At 40.8% G+C, this 23,406-nt stretch overlaps 2 protein-coding genes and 1 long non-coding RNA gene across 5 annotated transcripts in view; 2 read left to right on the plus strand and 1 right to left on the minus strand.

The window, feature by feature from the left end:
* The window catches only part of RANBP3L (RAN binding protein 3 like), a 36,010-nt gene extending 18,145 nt beyond the window's left edge, over positions 1-17,865 (plus strand). Inside the window, exons 9-15 of the mRNA XM_052778004.1 lie at positions 1,469-1,553; positions 2,663-2,762; positions 4,439-4,569; positions 5,495-5,615; positions 6,217-6,359; positions 9,646-9,838; positions 15,270-17,865. Of these exons, the coding sequence (XP_052633964.1) occupies positions 1,469-1,553; positions 2,663-2,762; positions 4,439-4,569; positions 5,495-5,615; positions 6,217-6,359; positions 9,646-9,838; positions 15,270-15,313 (817 nt within the window). The 3' untranslated portion in view covers positions 15,314-17,865. The remainder of the gene's footprint in view (positions 1-1,468; positions 1,554-2,662; positions 2,763-4,438; positions 4,570-5,494; positions 5,616-6,216; positions 6,360-9,645; positions 9,839-15,269) is intronic.
* On the minus strand, positions 1,188-21,656 carry LOC128137248 (uncharacterized). 2 transcript variants are annotated; one of them, XR_008233637.1, is made up of 3 exons: positions 21,581-21,656; positions 14,521-14,612; positions 1,188-1,279 (listed from the first exon to the last, which is right to left on the minus strand). It is a non-coding gene; the product is annotated as an uncharacterized LOC128137248 (long non-coding RNA). The 2 variants fall into 2 exon arrangements; XR_008233638.1 differs by lacking the exon at positions 1,188-1,279 and adding an exon at positions 12,825-12,886.
* Positions 21,657-22,489: 833 nt separating this feature from the next.
* NADK2 (NAD kinase 2, mitochondrial) overlaps positions 22,490-23,406 on the plus strand; it is a 34,591-nt gene continuing 33,674 nt past the window's right edge. The window contains exon 1 of one of the 2 annotated variants that reach the window (XM_052777223.1): positions 22,490-22,948. In XM_052777223.1, the coding sequence (XP_052633183.1) occupies positions 22,592-22,948 (357 nt within the window). In that variant the 5' untranslated portion in view covers positions 22,490-22,591. The remainder of the gene's footprint in view (positions 22,949-23,406) is intronic. The other variant, XM_052777224.1, reaches the window with a different exon arrangement.

Here is a 23,406-nt window from a genome sequence, read left to right on the forward strand (position 1 = left end):
ACCCAGCTCCCTCAGCCGCTCCTCACAAGACTTGTGCTCCAGGCCCCTCACCAACTTGGTTGCCCTTCTCTGGACACACTCCAGCACCTCCATGTCTTTCCCGTAGTGAGGGGCCCGAAACTGAACACAGTACTCGAGGTGCGGCCTCACCAGTGCCAAGTACAGGGGAACGATCACCTCCCTGCTCCTGCTGGCCACACTGTTTCTGATGCAGGCCAGGACGCTATTGGCCTTCTTGGCCACCTGGGCACACTGCATGAACAACCTATAAGCCTTTTGTAAAAAAAACCCCAAAACTAACAACCACCCCTCCACCCCCCCGCAAACCAGCAGCAAGAACAACTTCCACACAAAGAAGTTTACAAGGACTTCCTAGTGACTTTTATAAAAAGTGGATCCTGTCAAATTTAAAGTGGCTGTGTAATTAGCAGGTCAAATCACAACTGTACTTACATTAGAATGTCCTTGAATGTAATCCACAAGTAATACACTTTTTACAAGTTGTGTGTTACTATTTAAAAATGCATTCGCTACCTTCTCTTAAAACCTGAGAGGTAAGAGGCTAACTGAGAGTAGTTAAACTCAGGGTGGCAATGCAAAAAAAAATTGATGCTTTTTATCTGGAAAACCTGAGACACTAAGAAGGAAAAAGGGACAGAGGAGGAGAAGGACAAGTGTTGTTTTAATGTAGCTTCTGCCAGAACCAGTCACACTCCAGATCCTAAATGTAAAGTGATTTATCTACTGTATGAAATTTTCTCCTCAATCTGTATCCCCAATCTATAGCTGGCCAGTACCAAAGGATGGCAAGTATTTAGTTTTCTTCACTTCTTATTTTAAGTATATCTATAGAACAGGTCATTGAAAAATGGAAAGAAGATCTTTCTTCTTGTTTTAGTTATACCTTATCATAAGCCACCTGCTATCATGCCTTTACATTTTTGCAGTATTTATGTGAATTGAAAGTGTGTGCATTAGAATACACTGCTTCTCTGCCTTTCCAAGACATTAGGTGGATGACCGAGGAGTGCCTGTAAGGCATTGGGGAGGACATTATTCCGAAGGGCACCAGAGCTGTGCAAACATGAAGGGATAATTGTTAATCATTGGTAGTCTTTTGGTGGAGCGAAAGGAAACAGGGAAAGAAATGTAACGCATTAAAGTTTCTGGAGTAAGACACTTCCATAAGGAGGTGTTGGCATGTTGTTTCTCTTCTTATTCTTCACTTTTAAGGAACATCCTCAGTAACCTTCATGAAATACAGTGTGATACTCTGTTCCTTTAGTGAAATGTTACATGGAGAATATTCTCAGATGCTCTTGAAAGATTTTGTCTGATTACTTAAGTGGTCATTTTTTGTTAGTCTTTAATGTAAGGTGTGGTAAAGTAAATGCGTGAACTTATTTGTATTCTTTACAAAGTTCTAAATAGTTCTAACTCACGTTCTTGTGTTATTTTGTTCCCACAGAAGTCAGTTGTTTGAAGATGGAAGTGTACAAAACAGCAGCAATTCTGATTTTGTGTTTGGAGAAAACATGGTTGAGAGAGTTTTGGTAAGATCAGTAAATGCTGGCAGACTTTTTATCAAAGTTAATGTACTTATGAGTATAATTTATTTCAGAGATTGATTCTTTTTAGGTCATCCTGTTCTTTTAAAGATGTGAGTAAATATGATTCCAATGACTGTTGAGGAGAAAATAACTAAATATTTGCTGTAGAAGGGGTAGGCATCTCTATCTTCCCCATCCTAGAGAAGTACTCTAATTACTAGCCTGTACCAGTATGCACTTCTCTTTTGCTCGTTTTTTGACCTCAAAAAGGTTTTTTTTATATTCCATGTAAAGTGGGACAGCTAAAATACAAGATAAAAGAATGTGCTCCATACTGCTCTAATAATTTCCATCATAACTGTTAAGAGATGGGAGAAATTAGTATGAGGGGAAAATCAAACATCCATCCTAGATAGTGTCCATGTTAAACTATGTTGTGTGTGCTGTGAGACAGCTTAATGTCAAGTCCTGAAGGAAACTCAGACAAAAAGGTGGTTCCCAAGCTGAGGACTGCACCATTTAAAATGGAATTAAAATTCAGTTTCTAGTAGAAGTAGAATGAAAACAGTATGCGTATCTGCCAGTGAAAAAACTTGGCAACCATAGGTCTGGGTTATGACTTCTGACCAGGGTTTAGGTATAAGGTAGGAGTTGGGCCACTGAGCATTGTCAGGAGCCAGAAGCATTTATTTAGATATGCCTAAGGAACTTTATCTGCAAAAACTGAAGGTCATGGAAATTCTTAATTCTTCTGAGGTTAAGTTTGTGGTTTCTGAAAGTTTTAAACTATTCTTCTGGGGCTTAAGTGCTTAAACTGGAAATTAGCTGGTACTTAAACCTCTAAGTCCTTCAGTGGATTTAAATCCTAGTCCAGGATCCATACAAAGAGGCCATTATTCCTGGTGGGAGAATGATGTACTGATTTTATGATAATAAAGTTACTTCCACTAGAGACTGAAATTGTATCATCTGGGTCAGTTTTTACTCTGAAGATACCACATTTTCTAATCTTCAGCCTAGCATGCATTAAATGATTCAATGTTCTATCTGATATGAAGTAACATAGCAATTTTATTTAAATAGGAATTCTTATTTCCCCCGTTTTTTTCTAGAGTCCTGAAAAGCATCCCAAGCCGTGTAATGGAGCTGATTCATACAATGGAGAAATAACATCCATGTACATAGAACCTTTTCATGTCAGTCCACAAACAAGTAAGTATACTTAGCAAACAAGTACAGTTAGCTTTGTTACTATGTTTCACTGTATTTTAGAGGATGTCAAATGAGTGGTGGTCAATAATTTTCATCTATTCTCAAGTCATCCAGTCACTAGTACGCTGGCAGTATGTGCCAAAATCCGTGTTCAGAAAGCAGCTACAGTTTGATTTATGACATTTGAACTGGACTAACTTCAGAATGAATGATCTAAGTTACTCAGGAAAGGATGGAGTTTTACAGATTATTATTATTTATTACAGATTATTATTTTTTATTACGTGAAAAAAAATGTGGTGAACTTTGTGAATGCCTTTTGGACCGCATTTTTGAACTACAGTTTTAAGCTGTCTGCTGCTTGTATTTTGTGACTGTTCATATAAATTACTTTGCCATATTTGTATCCTAATTGTAGGACTGAAACTTCCAGACAGACAGATTTTGGGGGTTGTTTGTGACTCTGGTGTGAGCTTGTGGGATACTTGGAAAGTAATGGGCACATAGTGAACAATCCAGACTCGATAGAATTGATCAATTTGTGAGCCAAGGATGTTTTGTAGGCAGCAGACTTCAAGGATGCTTTGCTTGTGGACACATATTTAGCTAACGGTAGTAAGAGCATTCCAGATGCCTTTAGAAGGCCTTGAACAGAATAAACAAGAAGACAAAAAAAGAAAGATGCCAATTAGAAGAACACAGGTGCGCATTCCACGATAAAGGGAACTTGGCAAAGAACCTCAATTCCACAGCTTATCTTGACCAATTAGACTGAGACAAGTTCTCATGTTTTAGTTAATACAACCAATTATGCCTTATGTTTATGCACGTGTATGGTGTTGTTATAACCAATCATTAGGTGTAACTAGGTGTAACAGCTCATGCTAACCAATCTCTAATTTGCTTATGCATGAACAGTAACTAGAATGAACATATAAACCGAGCTATCTTGGCAATAAAGTGGCATCTGCTTGATCATATTGATTGTGTGCAGTGTCCGTGACTTCCGCGTCAACATGAGCTTTTCTACTAGGCAAGCCATGTAAGCCTAGGCTGTGAGGGAATCCCAAGTAGGCCCATATCTTGAGCCCTCTTGCCAAATTTTGTGCCCTCTTTACTAATGGATGTATTGGATCCTCTTGCTTTGTATGAACATTCTTACAAGTAAAAAAAAAAAAATTAAAGCCTATGGAAAACCTATCTAGATCATGCAAAATACAAAATTTTGTAACAATGTTCCTTTCAAATCTTGTTCTTTCGTGTTCCTGTCAAATATTCATTGTATATGTATTACTATTCTGAATACTGGGACGTGTGTCTTTCATTATTTATTAATCTGCACAGCAATATGACAGACAAGTTTCATTTTGAAAATCAACTGCTAATTATTTAGGGCTTGTTTCTGCAAGTTGTCCCTTGGGGCAAACCTCTGCAACTGCAGAGAGCCCTGTTCAATTCAAAATGAGTCTGAACAGGTGAGACATTTTGCATTATTCCAGCCTTTTTTTTTCTCTTCTATTTACTGCTTTGGCCAAAAACTTATTAAAAGCACTAAATAATATCAGATACCACAGGGTTTACTGAAGTCACAGGCCATCCTATGTCCTAGTTTTGTTGTTCTGAAAATACTCCCCGTACAGAAAGGATTTCCTTTTTTTTTTCCCCGCCCCCTACAGAAACAGCTTTGTTGAGGAATGCAACACTAAATGAATCAGCAGCTGCTTCTATTTCCAAGCCAGTAGAGAAAATTCTGTTAGATAAAGTTGAAGTTATAACTGGAGAAGAAGCAGAACACAATGTATTACAGGTGTGTATTTCATAAAGCCTTGATGGTGAGCAGTTTTGTGGTTGAAAAGATCATCTAGATCTATTACAGATCTGAAAATAACTTCAGTTTATATTTTAAATTTTCACTTCTTTAAGATATGACTGCTAACCCATTATTTCTATAGGCTGATATTTTCTTTTTCATATTATATTTGTTCATTTTATAGTGCCTTTTAGTAAGTGACTGCTTCAGAACTTCATTCTACAGTTGTATTTTATAATCATCTACACAGTGCACCAGCAGTAACTAAAACTTCAAAATTTGAACTGATTTGGGTAATGATTTTTCTTTTGACAAAACTTTTTTTGGAAAAAAGCAATGTGTTGTCAAAGTAGTTAGTTTTATAGTTCATCTAAAATATCAATTATCTTTCTGGCCTGCCAGGACGTATCTTGCTATTCTTCACCTTCAAAATGTTATTTTCTCAGAAAATATCAATGATGTATATGTTTTTAAAAATCTTAACATTGAAAGTTACATTATTTTATCATTGATTCAATCTTCTGTCTTGTCAGAACATGAAAGTTTTACTTAGTACTCTCCTAGTAGTGGTACTACTGGTATCCTGGTCTGCCTAATGTTTCTAATGAGTGAGGGAATGATTGTAGAACACTTGCAACAAATTCAGCTGTGGTAGTGGATATCACAGGTGAAGAGTTAATGAAGATGAAATAATTGAAAAAGTAAACTGGGATTCATGCTGAATGTTTTCCATAACTAGCAGAAAGTTTAGCACACATCTGGGAGCCATTTCATTTTAAGTAATAATGGTGATAGATCTATATATCTTTCTATACGTGCATATGGATGTATTAAAAGCTGTATCAAAAGGTTTGAAAACATAGTTTTAGAACCAATAATATTAACATTGGCTGGCAATTTCCATCATGTATTTCTCTTTCAGATCAACTGCAAGCTCTTTGTATTTGACAAGCTTTCTTTAACCTGGATTGAAAGAGGCAGAGGATCCCTGAGGCTTAATGACACTTCCAGCAATAAATGTGGAATGTTGCAGTCAAGGCTAAGTAAGAATTAAATAACGAAGTAACACATACACAAAACACTAAATAACTTGTACTATTGCTGGCCAGAATAAGTTTATTTCAGAACATTTAAAACTGAGTAGCTAGTTTTATTTAAGTCAAGTTGCTGACCATCTTTTTAACATTGCCTGATAAAGTTAGCTGTGTTACGGACTGAGGCACTGGGCATTTTTCACTGTTTGTACACTCACGCTTGCATATGTTGTTAGGTTCTGTGTAATTCTGCTGCAGTGTATCTTTAGCTCAGTCACCAGTCTGACAGTTTCCTCTTTTTTGGTTCTGCTTTTCCAGGATTTTCCAAGTGACTGTTTCAAGTCACTTCTAAAATGTTGTTTTTACTGTGCTGTCATTTTTGTACTGTATTGCACAGTTTCAGCAGATGATTTGCTTTGTATGCCAGATGTATTGAAAGAAACTAATATATTTTGGTATTTTAAAAAATAGTTATCTCATCATGTCAGGTTTTAGACCTAATTAAAAAGAATAACTCATGAAAATATTAGTTGTGTACAAGTGCTAGAGAAAACTGCTGCAGTAAAAATGGAGATGGTTCCAATGCCTTATATAAACCTTCTTATTTTAGTTATGCGAAATCAAGGCAGCTTGAGACTGATTCTCAACACCCGACTCTGGGATCAAATGGTTATAAAAAGAGCAAACAGGAAGAGCCTGTGCTTTACTGCAACAGACCAAGAGGACCACTCTGTTCAGGTATTTCTAATTCAGGTAAGCAAGAGAGAAAAACCCCAACCAAATCCCCATTTCATCTAGGATTGTGAAGACTTGCTGAGGCTTTGGTTTTAGCAAATGGCCTTTTATGCTCTGTCAGGCTATGCTTAGCTTAGCTGTTACATGGCTTTTATTATGAAATGAGTTAGAAAGTGCCATCCCTTGGTATTTCAAAAAAAAGGTGTGAAGATGGGATATGGCCTTAGGGCAGACATTTCCAGACTGTGGTTCACCTACCACTGATGGAACGGATATCATTCCAGTCATATGCAGCAACTGCTGTTTCTTACAGAAGCAACACTGTATTTTCTACACAGGTAGTTACATATTCGTAAATTACTTTGGTACAAGGCAGCAGCTTTCTGCCATGGTTCTCGACACAGTGCTTGCAGGAATCCATCCAGTGTAGGACCTCCATTTCTCAGTTGAGGAGAACATAGATTTTGCAATGTCACCTTATGTAAGACAATAGTCTTGGGAAGCCAGGTTTTCTCTAGCAAGGGCTGGTAAGTTGAAGATGGAAGTGTGGTGGACTTAACTTGCAAATAAATAGCACATATGTCCTAGGTTAGGAAGTGAGAGCATCCACCTGAGTTTAAGGATGTCTCCGGTTTCCCCAGTAGACCTTTCTGGGAAGCGTTCAGCCTCCTGGGCAAGAAAAATAACTCACCACTTCCAGGAACTGTCACATGTCATACACAAGCAAAGCACCATGCACCTTATATGCAAGCACTGTAAGTCTGTCACTTGCAAACAGTTATTGACCTATCTATGGCTGTGCTGCACAGCTGGTCTGCCTGTGAGAATTAGAAATGTTCTAGATTGCCAGATATGCTGCACAGTTTTTCTAGTGTATGTAAATGTAAACATTCCTTAAATTCTGTCATGGCACTTCTGGACAGTAAAAAAAGACATGTATTAGGAAACCAAGGTACATGACAGCTGTATGTGTGTGGCAAGGGTTGCAGGAAGCTACTTCTACAGTCGTCACTGAAGCGGCTGGTATCCTTCCCTATAGCTAGTATCCAGCCAAACTAACACTGAGACTCTTGAGTGTGGAAGGCAGATGGGTCAATGAGTGAGACACCCAGCAGGCATCGCCAGAGCCTTGGCATGTAAGACTAGGCTGGTCTAGTAGTCAGTGGAGCCCACTCCTCCAAGGCACCAGCAGATATTTTTAACTGCCATTTAAATTTGGTTTTCCCATGTCACACGAATGATTGATACATTTGGTTCAGCGATGTTATCCAAAGGGCTTCTCATGAGTAAGGGAGAAGAGTCATATGATGCTGACTACAAAGTAGGCAGTCCACAAGACTCCATTAGGTTGGTCCTACAGTACTCACCCAGGTTTGCGCAGAGGGCTGACCCTGCCTGCTCCCCCATGCTTGTTTCTCCCTCCTCGCTTTTGGTGGCATTGGAATTCATACAGCTATGAGTGAGGCAGATCAGAGAACTGATCTGGGTGGGGTTTTTTTGTTTTTGCTAATTTTGTTTTTCAGCTTGATTCTATTCACCCTGTGATTGCCCTAATGGTGGTACTGGCACAATGGAGAGGGTAGAAATGAAGGGTCAGAGGATGTATGGAGGCGAGTCCACCCCTCTTGGCAGAAGCCAGAGTTCATACTAGATTAAAGTGACAAAGGAACTCTGGCTCTTGAATGAATAAGTAAAAAGCTACAGATAGAAATGATCAGACTGAATAGCTGCCTTTTTCATATTTATGACCCTGCATTTCCTGAAAAGCCCTGTTATCTTCAGAACTCAGATTTGTCCACTGAGAACTGCAGTTTGCAGTTGAGACATCTCAACAACTCTGAATTGCTTTCTTCTCTGCCCGGCTGTAGGGAGAGAATGGTTTGCTTCTGCAAGTCTGGGTGGCACAGAAGGCAACCCTGATATGCTGCTGCTTCCCAATTCGCATGCTTTTCCACCTGTACACATTGAAAGGTGTCATTCCAATCCAAACAACACGTATTTATTCCTATTGCCAAGCGATACAGATAGAAATTACTCTACATGATGCACAGAAGTGGAGAGCTGGGCTACAGAAGACCATATGCAGTTACCCTCTGGTAGATGATCTGCTTCATAAGAATGTAAGAAGTACTCTACTGGCACTTCTGGCAATGCCCAAATGCAGTGCTTTTAGGAAGCCCAGGCAAGCATGGCCACTTCGTATGGTCTGTTCACCTCATTGACCCCCAGCATGCATAAGTGTTGTATTAGAGATGTAAGAACATGCACCCCTACTTGTTTCCTTTGCTATCTATTTTGTGAGATGATTGCCCCTGAATTTTTCTAATTCCTTTTTTTAAACTTTTATTACTATATTTCTGACCTGCTGTTTTTAGCTTATATTGTCTATCCCCCCTCTCTCCTGAAACAGTAAATGTAGAAGTTCTTACTCAACTCTGTGAAGAAGCACTTTCTTTTACGCTGATCCTCTACTGCTTTCATTAAGCGTATGCTAGTGCATTTATTGTGTGGTTTGATGAACAGCCGTACCATATTCAGTTTATCCACCACTTTTATAATTTTGAAAACCTTAGTTATACCCCCTTCTTATCCTTCTCTTCAAACTTGAAGTGTCTCAACTCTTCATAGGAGCTGCACCACACCCTTGATCATTTTTGGTGGCCTTCTCTTTACCTTCTTTAATTGTGCTATATCCTTGAGATGTGATGACCAGAACGGAACACAGTACTCAGGACATGGCTGCTTGAAGTTTTTATGTACTGGCAAAATGCTGCCTTGTCTAGTTCTCAATACTCTTCTTGATGATACTCATCTTCTGTTAAAAAATAGCAGCAGAATTTGTAGTATCTTTAAATTTTATAATCACAAATAATTTTTTGTAGTTAGGTTTTAAAATTCTTATTTATTCTGTAAACCAAAATGTAATACATATATTAACATTTCAGTGCTTTCTTACTTCTTGAATCATACTCAGGGATTGTCTGGAATATCAAGTACTCAGTACAAACTGAGCCATTCTTCAAGGGAAATTATTTTTAAGCTTATGTTTCTTGTAACTATAGGGAAAATAATCAACAGCTACATATTGTAAAACTCAGACCACTTAAAGAAACGTGACCTTATTTGTATTTAAATTTATTTTCTGAAATGGATTATTAAGTGTGACTCTTAAATGGATTGCTTTGATTAAAAAGGACAAAATACAGCTCTTTCATTACTTTTGAAAATTTCTCAGTCAGCTTCTCTATGAAAAACAGAGGTTTTTCTTGGTTAGTTTGGACTGTATGCATTTTATGTTCTGCAGGCAAGCTCAAAAGACACTGAATACCTGTATGCAGCAATACATCACCGCCTTGTGGCATTGCGAAGCTTTGCTGAGCAAGAGCCAGATGCCAATCAAGTAGATGCAGAGTCAGAAATAGCTTTTGAGCCATTAAACTGTGATAGTGATGATGAAGATGATGAAAAAATAACTCAAGTGAGCAGCAGTGGATATGGTAAGCAGAAATTTTCGTGGGAATGCTGTAATCCTTTCAAGGTATTTTCTTGCAAGCAATGAAAATTGTACTACTTTTTTTTTTTGCGCTGACTATAACTTCCATCTGTTACAGATACCCCTTTTCACGTAGGAGATGGTAATTCCTTTTAGTATTTTGACTTACTACTGTTAAAATGCAAGGTTTTGCCAGATCAAGCTTCTACACATCTTTATAGCAGTGGAATACTCTTTTGACAAAAGGCTGAGGGTTAAGAAATTTTAATATTGTCAAGCTTTACCTAAAGGTTTCTTCAGTATATTTCAGTAGAAATGACTAGAGGTATTGAGATACTAGGTGTTCCTTGAGTAAGTGAAAGTTGAGTCCATTCACATCAGCGCTTACGTAGTTACTAATGGCTTGAATTGTAATGTGTTTACTAAGATATTTATTATGCAGTGGTTAACTTCATTTAAAAGACTGATTCTTGATCAGCTATAACAACTACCTCATTAGGAAATTTGAAGGTCAAGATTTATGCACCGGGTTTGCCAGCCTTCTTCAACATCACAAAAATGTAGGCTCCTCAAAGGGAAGAATGCAACTAAAACAAGATATAAGGGGCAAGCTGCTGACTTAATCCTTCTCTAGAAGCTGTTAATATAGCTCACAACAAGGCTGGGATCACATTTGCAGAAAGCAAGGTAGAAACAGCTGTCAGACTTAAAAGCTCTTCTATCTTAGCAAAAGACAAGTCACATTTCCTGGGCGAATTCACTTGCTTGTGCCAAACTGCTACAGTGGATACAGGAGCTGCCAATTACATTCAATTTTCTAATAGAAGGACTGCAGCGGGCATGTTTGAGTTGTTGCTCATGGCATTAGTTTCCCTCTGCAACTGAGCAACATACTGTCCTTATATTGTAAACTCTTCCTTTTAACAACTATTCAACAAGAATTAAGTCATGTATGAGTAACAGCTACAAGTGACTGTTTCCTTAAGGAAACAAGTCTTTTTTTCCCCTTTAGGCAAATAGATTGCAGTTTACAATGCTTGTTCCCATTATTAAGTGTTGTTTAACTGCATTTCAGTAGCATTCAGTGCTACAAGCAAAGCATGATGCTCTTACACAGCATTTTCTCACAAATACCTTTTTTCTGTTTAGGAAATGGGAAAATTGTTAGCTGTGAGAACTCCCTGGATTGCTCCCAGATAATAAAAAATTCCCTCTGTAATTCCTAAATAGTCTCTGTTGACTTTACAAAGAGTTACTGGTAACTTGGAAACTCTGGATGGAGCTTGATTCCTTTCCAGAATTATTGATAAGAATTCTTTGTTCTTTTAGGGAAAAAGAAAAAGAGGGGAAAGGGAATGTCAAAGCAGTGTAGGAGCACAGATTTACAAGTTAAATATTTATTTTGATTTGCAGAGACTTCTGATACAAATATTCAGATGGCAGCCAGCAAACAGATTCTGAGATATGAGTGTCAGGTGCTGTTTTTTCTTGACCTTTTAGTTTAAGCGTCTGTCCTTCATTTATGTCCAGTTACTGACAGCAATCCTAACAATCCCTTTCAACTGCTTTTTCGATGACTTCTAGCATTTCCTGCTTATCTTAATCTCTTCTATTATTCTTAGAGCCACGAGGTTTTAATTTTGCATACATGTCAGTTATTGGTATTCAAGTCCCACTTTACATGCAGACATTCACCTCTTACACATGCCTATCCCTGAAACTCCCATTTCCAAAACAGAAAGAAAAATATACCTCATGGGTTTAGAACAGGGTGAGGTCAGTTTTAAATATCAGCATAGAAACATCCATTTGGATGCAAGAGATTAGATCCTGCATATTTAAGAGCATTTGTTTAAATCTTTCATTTTCATGTGTTCATTTTCTTTGAAGGATGTGCATGAATAAGTCGTCTTCTTTTTATTGGTGTAACTCTGTTTCAGAGATTACCTCTCCTTAAGACCACATACATGTTAAGAAGCTAAGTTCTCAGTGACTGCTTCATTACAATAAATAGTTAGAAAGTATGCCTGCATTTTATTTCCTTCCATTCTACCTGTTTTGTCTAAAAAAAAATCAATGATAGTTCTTTCTTTTCTTAATACAGGCAATTTCCTTCTTGTTAAACTGAAATAACACAGTTCCCTAGATTATGATATATATTTCATGACACTGTAAAAGACATGAAAAAATTGATAAGAATTATCTTTAGTGCTAGAGACTGAGGAAGAAAGCAAATGATATATGCAGTAAGTAAAGTGTTATGAACACTAAAGTGATCCTATGTTTGCAAGACATTTTTGTAAGAATTTTTTACACAGAATTCTTCATTAACAGGATGTTAATGAAGAATAAGGACGCTGTATAAGGTAGTAGAGGTATTTCTACCATTTTGCAAATTCAGTATAGACATTTACTCCAGCATTTTTTAAATTCTTAATTGCTTTACTTTCAAGCAGGCATACTATTTTCATAAAGTCCATAAAGAATAAGTTGTTGCACCTGCTCCTATTATCAGATAATATTTTACCAGTTACAGCTTGGATATTTTTACCAACAAGTTGCTCTGTAAATCTAAGTGCAGAGAAACAGAACAATTCATCTTTAAGCAGATTTTGAGAGTGGGTAAGATCAATAACTCTGGGAAGTATTTATCTTTTCCCACTGAATACAGAGTGAGCTGAGGAGATGAATTTAGACTAGACAGCAAACTTCTAGGCTGACCAAAGTCAAGCAAATCTCTTCTTCCATTTCTTTCATTGCTAGTTCATTTCTCTGCTAAGTATTGTAACTGTGTTTGCCTCCAGTTGTCTGTTATATTTAGGTGAGGACATATCAGCAGAATTCTTTAGTACATGTATGAAAAATTTTCTCACTAAATACTCTAACAAATAAAACAATGAAAAATGCTGATATGACAATGTGTGAGTGATTGGACCAAGAGTGCTCCCTTCTGAGGGAAATGCCACTGGCCCGAGACAGTTCCATGACTCTCCCCTTTAGTTTTCCCTCTCCTTGGACTTGGAAACCTTACATTCTTTGCTGTGTGGTAGATCTGCTTCAACAAACAGAACAGAGAATTACCCTTAGCCAGACATATAGAATAGCCTAGTATGGGAGCACCGACTTCTGGTAGACAATGAATTGTTCCTGACCCCTGTGGATAAAGAGGACTTAGCACCCTATCAGTCTGTGTCCGGGTCTTGTTCTGCAATGAGTATCATAATGTCAGACTGTTGCCACTACCTCCTCCTGCTTTGCTAATAGATCTCAACCATCAATTTGGGGCTTTCCAGTGTGTTCGCAGACCTGTGCCAGGTGTCTGTGCAAAGTCCTCTGACTCCTGTTTTTTAAGGACCTTGACTACAGGCAGTTACAAATTCAGCACATGGGATTATTGAGTTGCACTGCTAATATGCATAAATTCCATGTGTAGTTATTGGATAGACAGTTCTCTAACGTAGACACTGTGCAACTCTTGCAGGGTGCCCATCTCTTTCCACTTGGCAGCACAAACAAACAAGGTACCCGTGTCAGCTTCAAAAAACCATCCTGCCACAACATGGATCTGTTAGAGCCCCAACACCTAAGCTTGCCAGTGGTAGCAGGTGATTGGAAGTCACTGCTTAGACCCATAAGTGACCAAGATGTCTCTGAAAATGTTACTCTTGTTTCTGACACTTCTAAGAGAGTTTTTCCGTGTCTTCTTCATAGCCATAAGGAGATTCTGTCCTTGCTCCAAAGGAATGCATTTTGTTTACATTTAGAAATGGGTCCATCATGGTCATCAGAAATAGTGGAAGGTTCTTAAAGTGCGTAACCCCATTAGTATATAGAAAGAACTGTTATGCCTCGAGAGACATGAGGCATTTCTTTCACAGGGGAGTATGAAATGCCAGTTGTAGTAGTAGAACAGCATGGGGCTACAGGTAGCATGGTTCCTATGATTTCCATCCTTTTCCCTTTCCTGATTTTGCAGGAATTTATTTATTTGTATCCCTAAGGGAGAACAGAGAAGCTGGAAAAGTACATGTGAGGGACAAGGACGATGGTGTCACTAGGCAAAGAAATGTTTTATGCATTGTTTCTTACACCACACCTCACCAATAATTCTCTTAAATCTTCTAACTTCATCCTGATTGAGGGATCCTCTCTTTTGATCGAGGTGTCCTCTCTTTCCTGGCATGGAATTTTCTTTTAGAAGCTGTTAGGGTGAATTCAAAGATGTTGGAGTCTAGGACTAGGTAAGTCCCAAGAAGTCTCTCTTGTATGTAGCCATAGACCTTAAGAGAAAACCATAGTGTGCGAAGATGTAGTGTGTCCTGTATGGGTCCACCAAGAATTGCATGGATTTTGGAGACTACTGGTGTTGAGAGCTAGACAGTATATCACAGAAGTGCAGCCTTTGTTCTACTTTACAGACCTTTTCTGGTCCACTATACACATACCTCCCATGTTGGCCTCATTAGGACTGTCATCTGTTGGTGTTAACATTTAAAATGTTACAAGAGCTTTTTTTATTTTTAAGTAAAATACTTCTAAAGTTCTTAAAGGAACTACTGTTCAGCAACACCACAGGAACTCCTGAAGAACTGCTATCTTTGCTTGATGTTTCTTGTCAGTTTAATTTAAATTCTTTCCAATTGTTAAGGATTCCAAATCATAAATCTCAAACACACACTCCCATACCTGATAGTGATTAAAACTGAGGAAAAGTTAAGAATTAACTTCTTTGTTGGAGTCCAAGTTTCTGTATTCTTTGCAGCAGATATCAGTAACATCTAAAGCAGAGAAGAAGAGACAACTCTCTGATTGGCTTTAAATGCTGACATATTAGGAAAGGGGGGGGGGGGAATCAGATTAGTGTTCTGACAAGATAGACCTTTCATTTCACCTGTAAGAGGTTTGAAACTTTTAGTAAGTATTTAGCTGGGGCCAGATGGTAGCAGCAATTTTTAAACAGATACTGAGTTACATGTCTGGCATTAGTCAGCTATATCTGCTTTTTTGCAGATGAGTCAAAGTCATAGGGATTACACACCAAAAACACCCCTGGGTACTTTATCATGACCAATGAGCTGTTTAAAGATATGCTGGTTTTCTCACAGTTTACTGAGCATCTATTACGAAGTGTTAAGACAGTGTTCCCCGTATAGAGTGAGATGATTTGCATCCCAGACACATTGTCCTATCTAGACATCTGAATCCTTAGTGCTTATGTGCTTGTCTTTATTGACATGAGGGGTCACCGGCTTCATTCACTATTCACATGCTCAAATATTTGTGAATAATCCTGTGTTATCTAGTTAGATATTTACCTAAACCAGGAACTGATCATATGCAAACTCTAACCTAGTGCTTTGGTATTATGAAATGCCGGATTGTTTCAAAACATGAATATGCTCAAATAAGCAGGATTTTTTCAAATTCTTTTTCAGATCATTCTAGATGGAACCACAGGCAGTCCATAGTTTGCTCCTGACACCTACCAGAGGTTACAACAGCATGGCTGGGAACTCATCTTCCCAAAATGTCTAAGCTGACGCATTAGTCCCAGGAGGGAGGAAATCAGATGCATTTTGCTTTATGAGTTTTAAGCAAAGATTAATTTTAAGGACAGCTTAAGTTTAATACATTGAGAAAGAACTTCAGATGCACTTTTGAGGATTCTAGTCAGCCTGCTTTGCACTGGGATGGCAATGACACAATGGCTTCCAATATTCAAGAAGTGTTACCAAGGCTTCAGATTTTAGAATTAAATATATTTAGATGCATTATTGAAGTAAGGAATTTTATAGGGAATAGATGTTTATTCATCATATTGATGGATAAAAGCACATAACCATGAACTAATAATGTATGTGAAGAGATACTTGTTACTTTTCATCTGTTTTTTAAAAGATACATTTGGAAAGCTTTAAATCAGGCTTCACTGAAAAAACATTTATTTAAAATTGTGTGGTAACATTCAGTACCCTGTTTTTAAGTACATACAAGCAGAATTGGGGGTGGCAGTTTAGCGTGACCAAGGCCTATGAAACCAGCATTCATAACAAGGTTTTTTTTTCTCTTTGTTTTGAAAATATCTGGAGTTGCATACTGGTTATAGAATTCTGTTAAAGGGCAAAGAACCATGATCCGCCTTTACAGCCATAAGCACCAGGAGAATTCACCATGAGGAACTGCAAGGCTGTTCTAGGGGCATATGAGCTTTAAAATCTATAAGTATATCCACTTGCACTCATGAACACCTCTTCAGTTGCACAAAACAAGCACCTGCACTATTAATTGTCCATTCAATATACGCAAATAAACGCACAGTATAGCTGGATATCTGCATAAAAATTTCTCTTAAATGTGTGAGATTATCTGAGATTACTTCTGCCTTAGCTGTAGCTATCCCTGAACAGCATCATTCCTTGAAATAGATTAATATGTTACACATCCTAATGTGTGCAATAATCCCAGCAGTGCCAAAGACCCACTCACTCTGTAAAAGTGATTCCACAAACTACTGCCTTTGACCTAACCATTCTCATGAGGAATTAGAAAAATCAATTCTCTCTAATGCCACCTATGAATTAAGAGTTACTGGATCATTCATAAGCCCGTGCACAGTACAGACACCATTTATGCTCTGTATTTTCTATTCATTCTGTCAAAAGAGAAAGAAAATATGCCTGTAATCATTCTGCTGCAACTCTCTGTTGCCTTGTATATTGTTGATTACCAAATACTATTTCTTTGTCATCCTCAGAGCTGAAACAATGTTCTGAAATACCTGAAGTCCTTTTAATTAAGGTATTTGTAACAATTTTTCAATCTTAAAAGCTGCATCACACCTGAGGAGTCAAATTACAATTTATTTTTCCCGTCTGAACATAAGTATGAAGTTGGAAGAATACCAGCTTCTTCCTGAATTCTCAGTGCCCTGTCAAGATTAGCATCCAGGTGAAACTGGACTAGCATCTGGATTATGCTGAATCCTAAATAGCCTGCCAAAATTAGCACTTGTCTGACATTGATTTAGCATCTGGATGACAGTAAGCTTAAGTGGGACTGGGTTTTTGCCTTCAGGAAAAGGGGACGGCTTCACAAGAGAGCATCTGTGTCAAATACTGAAGCACTGATTGGACTCTTCAGTCTGCCAGTAATGTCTTTCCATAACTACCTGTACATTGTGTCCTTTTCTATCGGCCTTGCTCCTGACCACAACAGTATTTGCATCACTGACCTTCATATTTCATTGCTGCAACTCATACTCGGGAACAAAGCTCCATGTTATAGCAACTTCAGCAGTTGTAGAACACAGCAGCCCTCTGTATTTAGCAACAGGTCATGGTGATAACTTTGCCCTGGAGTTCAGCTGGCTATGCACTGAATGCAGAGTTTGATTTCAAAGTCTGTCCTGATAATCAAAGCCTTCCATGAAACAGGATTTAAGCACCTGAGTGTCACGATATCCCTCTAAATTCTACTACAGCTGTAAAATCCTTGTCAGATGAAGGAGCGTTCCAGGGCAGGTGCAACAGAACTTCTGCAGACACAGGACTTAAATTTTGCCATTTGCTCCCACAGCATAAGGAACAAGGCTTATGATCATTCACAAATAAACTCTCCTTTGATCTGCCTCTTCCTAGGATTGTTACATGTATACACAAGTACACACGCAAACACACATGCTCATGCACACACACACACACACACACACTCTCAAACATGAAGCTACATCTCCTAAAAGCTGAGGAGGAAGAGATGTTTAACTGTTTTGAAGAGTTTGGATACTGTGGTAATAGATGACGTATAAATAGGTGTCTGTCCAGATATATTTATGATATGATTTTTTACTCCTGAGATCCTAGTTATTTATTCTACTCAGTCTCATTGCACTAAAATTCATTGTTTCTCAAGACTGAAAGTATGCTAATATGTAATATATTAACTTGGTTTTAAAAATGTGAAGATTGTCATTTTATGACAGCCAGAGCAATGATTGCTATGCCTGAGCAATAAACAACTTCCTTACAGCTTTAATTTCCATCTAACTAGTCTTATTTTGTGTCCGAGTTAGAGCTTCCTACAGACAGTTCCTTCCAACCCTGTTTTCCTAAGGAAACAAGATTTAAACTGTTGCGTACTCTGTCCATCTGTCAGGCCCACTTACAGCCCACTGTTCAGTTTCAGAAAAATTGCATGGGAGGTAGAAAGCTCAAAGACGATTTAAGTTCTTCGTGCAAATTGGCAACTGTTAAGTGACAGAACTTGGAGGAAGGTATCCTTTGAGGAAAAAGTTTCGGAGTAAGCTTGGTATTTTCTGTGAAGCTTGTGGGGCTGAGTGGTGCGTTCCTGCTTCTGAACAAGCTGCAGCATTTGCTGGGAGGGAGGAGAAAGAAACCATGGCAGGATGGATACCTGGGATTACTGTGTCCTGAAGATGGGTGTAGGGATATGATCCAAATCCATATGAAAGTAGACATCATTAATTTTGCTGTTTGTGGAGCAAACTGTTCTTCCATGTTTTTTTTCAGATGAGTGTTACTTACTTATTTCTAACAAATCCCAGTGATTAATTGATATACGCAAGGGCTGCAGAGCTGGAAGCTCTTACATACTAGTACAGTAATAATTTTCAAAAGGAGGGAAAACTAACAATTCCTCTTATAAGGATACATATGCAGGTATCTGCCACTAAGATTATGAGTTTCTAGCAAAATGTACTTGGATGGAATAGCCTAAAAGTGGCTTATGTTCTGGAGGTGTTTGTGTCTGCCTAAATCTTGTCACTCAGGTTTTTACATCATGATCTTTAGTGACCTCTGAATTAGTTTTGGCAGACTGTATGAAGTTAAGAGTTTGGTAATGTCTCTGTTGAATGAATGAATACAGGGAAAACCTTTAGCACAGTTGATACCGCTTTCAATGCTGCTGACAGCCAGTATGACATGGTCAGGGAAGGAAAGAGCATCCTCTTTTCCCTACCTGGGTTTTAGAGAACCTACCACTGGGGCATGCTGGCAGGAGAATCTAGAATAAGCATACATTGCCTGTTCTACAGCAGTTGTCTGTCTGGGAAGTGGGGTTCAGATTCCTGAGTCATCTTGCACAAACACTGAAGTTACTCTTACAAAACAATGTGTCTGCAGCTGTTTAAGCATATTCAAATTGCTTCTGAAATGGTGAAGTCAGTTGTGTTAGTCCACTTCAGGACAGTGTAGTTTGCTTTGCATAAGCAAAGAGTGGGAAGAAAAGTAGAAAAGTAAATTTCTGTTAATTGAAACATATTCTAATGAACGTGTAGACAAGAAAGCTTGACCCTTCCCATTGGTTTTGTGTGAAAAATTTTCAGCAGTTTGCATTTGTAAGAATAACTGCATTTATTTTGCTTTTTCTGAAGTATTCTCCTCTGTTTTGGAATTTATGAAGCAATTGTATGACCCAACTATGTAATCACTGATGAGGGTACATACGTTGCAAGCAAAATGGAAGCACACATGGGTAGAATCTGGGATCAGAAATTCAATCAGACTACACCTGCTAATGTGTTCATCTACCTGCCTTGTAAGATTCTGACGTGCTGCATGAGTGACGTGTTCTCTAAGCATTAGTCTGGAGTTTTCCTCTGGATAATCAGAATTGACAGCTGTGGTCAGCTGCGCTCAAAATCTGAGGGCTCAGTTTTGTGAAATGTTACCGTGATGGTCTGTTAATCTCCTCTGTGAATGCAGCCAACACTGACAGCATTAACATTTTCAACAGAAAGACAGCACTGTCATTTTCAGGTATCAGTAGTGCGTAGGGGCATATAAAGAAAGTTTAGAGAATGTGAATGATTGGATTAATTATATAAATGGTGATTAATTAAATGATCACAAGAAGGCATTACTCACAGACTTCAATAAGGAGTAGAAATGAACAGCTGTCCCACACTGTAACTGCTCTAGAAGCCATACGTAAATTCCTTTGGATGAAAAAAGGCTACATTTGGAGACCTTCTTATGTAAAACTGCTGGCTGGTACAGTCATGCATTGCCAGTTTTGCAGCTAGTGTAATAACTTAGAAATTTCCTAATTTAGTGTTTACATACAAAACTTTCCAGTTACATTGTTTTCTAACACAGAATAAATTATTTTATTACACAGGGGTTTTTTTTAAGTCCACTGTATAATTTGAAGAATGTAGAGCTAAGGATGCCCGGTTTTCTACGGATTTGTGTCTTGAAATTTACCTCATGTATTATAACTCCTTGGTATCTAAAATGTGCATTGCTCTGAAGAGTTTTCCTTACTGCAGGCAGTATTGAGGTGTCCATTTCCATAAGGAATTTTTAAGTACTCTCTGCCCAGAATGAAGTTGGTCATGGTTAGCCAAGGGCCTAAAGAGTTACTACAGTGGGAATTCACCTGTGCTCCATACTTGTATCCTGTAGGAATACCAGGCTAAAATGCCTGTGCTTATTAATTTAATTCTGTATGAACAAATCTATCCCTTAATGCACTGGGTAGATTGGTCTGAAGTCACTGAAGATGGGGCGTGAAGACATGTCATGTCACAAACTGTGAATATATTTCAAAATACGTGTCATTTGACAGATACTTGTACCTTGTTCCTGTGTACCAGTTGTATGTTCAAATCAAAAGGTGTAGTAAGGGAGAGTAAGTAGGCCTATTCACAAGTAAGATGTGATCTGTAAGTGACATTTCACAAACTCTATTTTATGTGTTATGGAAAGTTTAGAACTTTTTCCACATAGATAATGGGGTGTCGCATGGTGATCTGTGCACCCTTCAGCTAGTCTGTCAGACACTTCCTTCTGGGAACCCTGGATGAATCACTTCTTGCTCTGTGCCTCAGCTCTACTTCCAGAACATTTAAGATATCATCTACTGTTTTGAATTTACATTTTAAAATATGTATTTCATATTTTATGCTTATAATGCTTGCTGTGGGCATCAATTCAAAAGACCATAACATAATAATTGCATGGCCTCAGAGTAAAATACTGTTCCATATTCAAGTTTGCCTTTCAAGGATCAAAACAGTTCAATATAAATAGGTAATACACGAAGCACAGAATCCTAGAGGAGCAGCTCAATGGTCAAATAAACTATCAAACAGATACCATTTGGAACAGAGCTGTAAATTTTCAAAACCTCTTCTTATCCTTTTGGTCTCCAGGATCTCGTATTATCTACTGCTTTGTACAATCCAAAAGTTAATAGTTATACAGAATGAGGCATTTGCTGGTTAGCAAGGGAATTAGTTATGTTTAATTACTCTCCTGGTAATCTGATTTGTGGTAGTTTCCCTCAAGGCTAAGCTAATCAGTAGGTAGAAAATCCTCCTACCTGTCAGTAAAGACTGGATGGAGCTTTTGTATTGTTATACAAGAGTAGGGAAGGGCTGAATGGCTTTAGCTATTCTCATTTCTTAAGGCTCTCCTAGCAGAGCAGTGTAGAAGGGTGCTGCACTGACAGGTAAAAGCTGCTGCTTCAATCCCTCCTCACAAGGAGAGGCCGTGACTTCCACCAGCGAAAGAACGAGCACAAGGTGAGTAATGAGAAAAACGTGCGTAAACGAGGCTTTCAGTGCAGAAGTACTGTCTGTGAAAGTCAATACCTGAAAAGGCAGTTATTAATAATGATGTAACCATCCCCCCTTTTTTTAGTTTGCTTACAATACTAAAAAGTAACACAGGATCGATTTTTTTTTTTTAACCTGGACTTGCAAAATGCAGACACGCACACTCACAGTGCTGTTTCACAGGTCTTTTCCCAAGCCTGCTGCTTTCACCATGTTGCCTTTTTCTGCGCTTCCTCAGACAGTGCGATAAATGTAATAAAGACTAGAACAGTCATGAATAAGAGATGGACCTCTCAAATTACATGTTTCTCATCAGGTCCTCCCAAGATGCAGTATTTAGTGCTTTTAAAACAAAGAACCTGTTGTGTTTTTTTCTTTCAAAATCCTTTTCCTCAGACAAGTGTGCTTCCTCAAACAAGGTGGCAAGCCCGCTTCCCCGCGAGGCACCTCAGGGAGCTGCCACCTCAGCATTTCCACAGGCCGCTTAGCTACCAACTCTCGCCTCCACCAGATACCACAGAGGACGCAACTGGCTTTATTTGACGAGCCGTCGGCACAGGAGGAGGCTGGGCGGAAGGCCGTGAGGGGACACGGGAGGTGTCCCTCTGGGGCAGGGGGACCCGAGGCAGCCCGGCTGAGGGGACCCAGCCCCTCACAACGGCCGCTAACGCAGCCCGCTAGCACGCGCCCCCACCTGCGTGCCTTGAGCCCCGCCTCCCGCCCGCCGGGCCCGCGCGGCGGGGGAAGCAAGACTGTGAGACGACGGGTGGGTGGGAGCAGGCGACTTTATGAGCCAGGCGCATGCGCAACTCGTGCTTCCCAAGGCGCGGGAGGGGGAGCTGTCCCCGCCTTCCCTTCCTGCGGCCGGCGCGGTTGGTCGGGACGGGCGCATGCGCACGCGGCGCCTGGGCCGGCCCGGGAGCTTTCTCCACTCCTCCTGCCCCGCCCCCCCGGAGGGTGGGAGTCTAGCGGCGCGCTTCCCTATTGGCGGGTGGCGCGCCTGCGCGCGGGGAGGGGCGGGGCGCCGCGGCGCGGCCGTGCCATGTGGGCCGAGCGCTGCCCGGGCGGGGAGGCAGCCTCAGAGCGGGGGCGGCCGCCGCCGGGCAGCGCAGCGCCGCGCCCTCTCTCCCACCCGCCGGCCGCAGGCTGCCGCCCCGGCGCGGGGAGCGAGCCCGGGCGATGTCCTCCGCGCGGGGCTTCCTCGGCGGCTACTTCTGCCTCGCCGGCCGGGCGGCCGGCCGCCGTTCGCCGCTGCTCTGTCAGCGGGCGGCGGGGGCTTCCTCCGCCCTGCCGGGGCTGCCGCTGCTCGGTTGCGCCCGCCGGCGCCTCCTCGCCCTCCGCGGGCTGAGCCCCGGGGCGGCGGTGGCGGGGGCCGGGCCGTGCGCGCCGCTGCGGCGGGGCTGCGGCGGGTTGGAGGCGGCGGGCGGCGGGTTCCGGCCGTCGCGGGTGGCGGTGGTGGTGAAGACGACGCGGTACGAGTTCGAGCAGCAGCGGTACCGCTACGCCGGGCTCTCCGAGGAGGACCTCAAGCAGCTGGTGAGCGGCGGGAGGGGGCGGCGATCCGGCCTCCCCGGGCGCGGCCGGGCTGTGGAGCCGGGGCCGGGCTGTGGGGAGGCTTGAGGAGTTACCAAGGCGATGCGCGGGCTGCGGAGGGGCCCGCCGGGCCGGCGTGTCCGGAGTGGGCCTGGGACTCCCCCTCGCCCTGGGGGGGGAGGGGGGGCGCGCGGGGCGGCGCCGTGGGCCGGTGCCGGCGGGCGGGGGCGCGGCCGCTGCCCCCGCGGTCGGCCGCTGCCGGGCGGCTGTCCCCGTCCCGCCCCCTCCCCGGGCCCGGGAGCCCGACTCGGAGCTGGGAGAGGGGGAGCGAGCAGCGCCGCTTAACCGCCCTTCGTTCATCTGTTGCAGATTACCGAGGGACTTGTGTAGTAAGCGTGTTCGGGTTTTATCCTCGGAGTGGCCCCAGCAGCCTTCACCAAGCTGCAGGTTTTTTCGTGCAG

This window comes from Harpia harpyja, chromosome Z, assembly GCF_026419915.1.
Source record: "Harpia harpyja isolate bHarHar1 chromosome Z, bHarHar1 primary haplotype, whole genome shotgun sequence".
NCBI lineage: Eukaryota > Metazoa > Chordata > Aves > Accipitriformes > Accipitridae > Harpia > Harpia harpyja.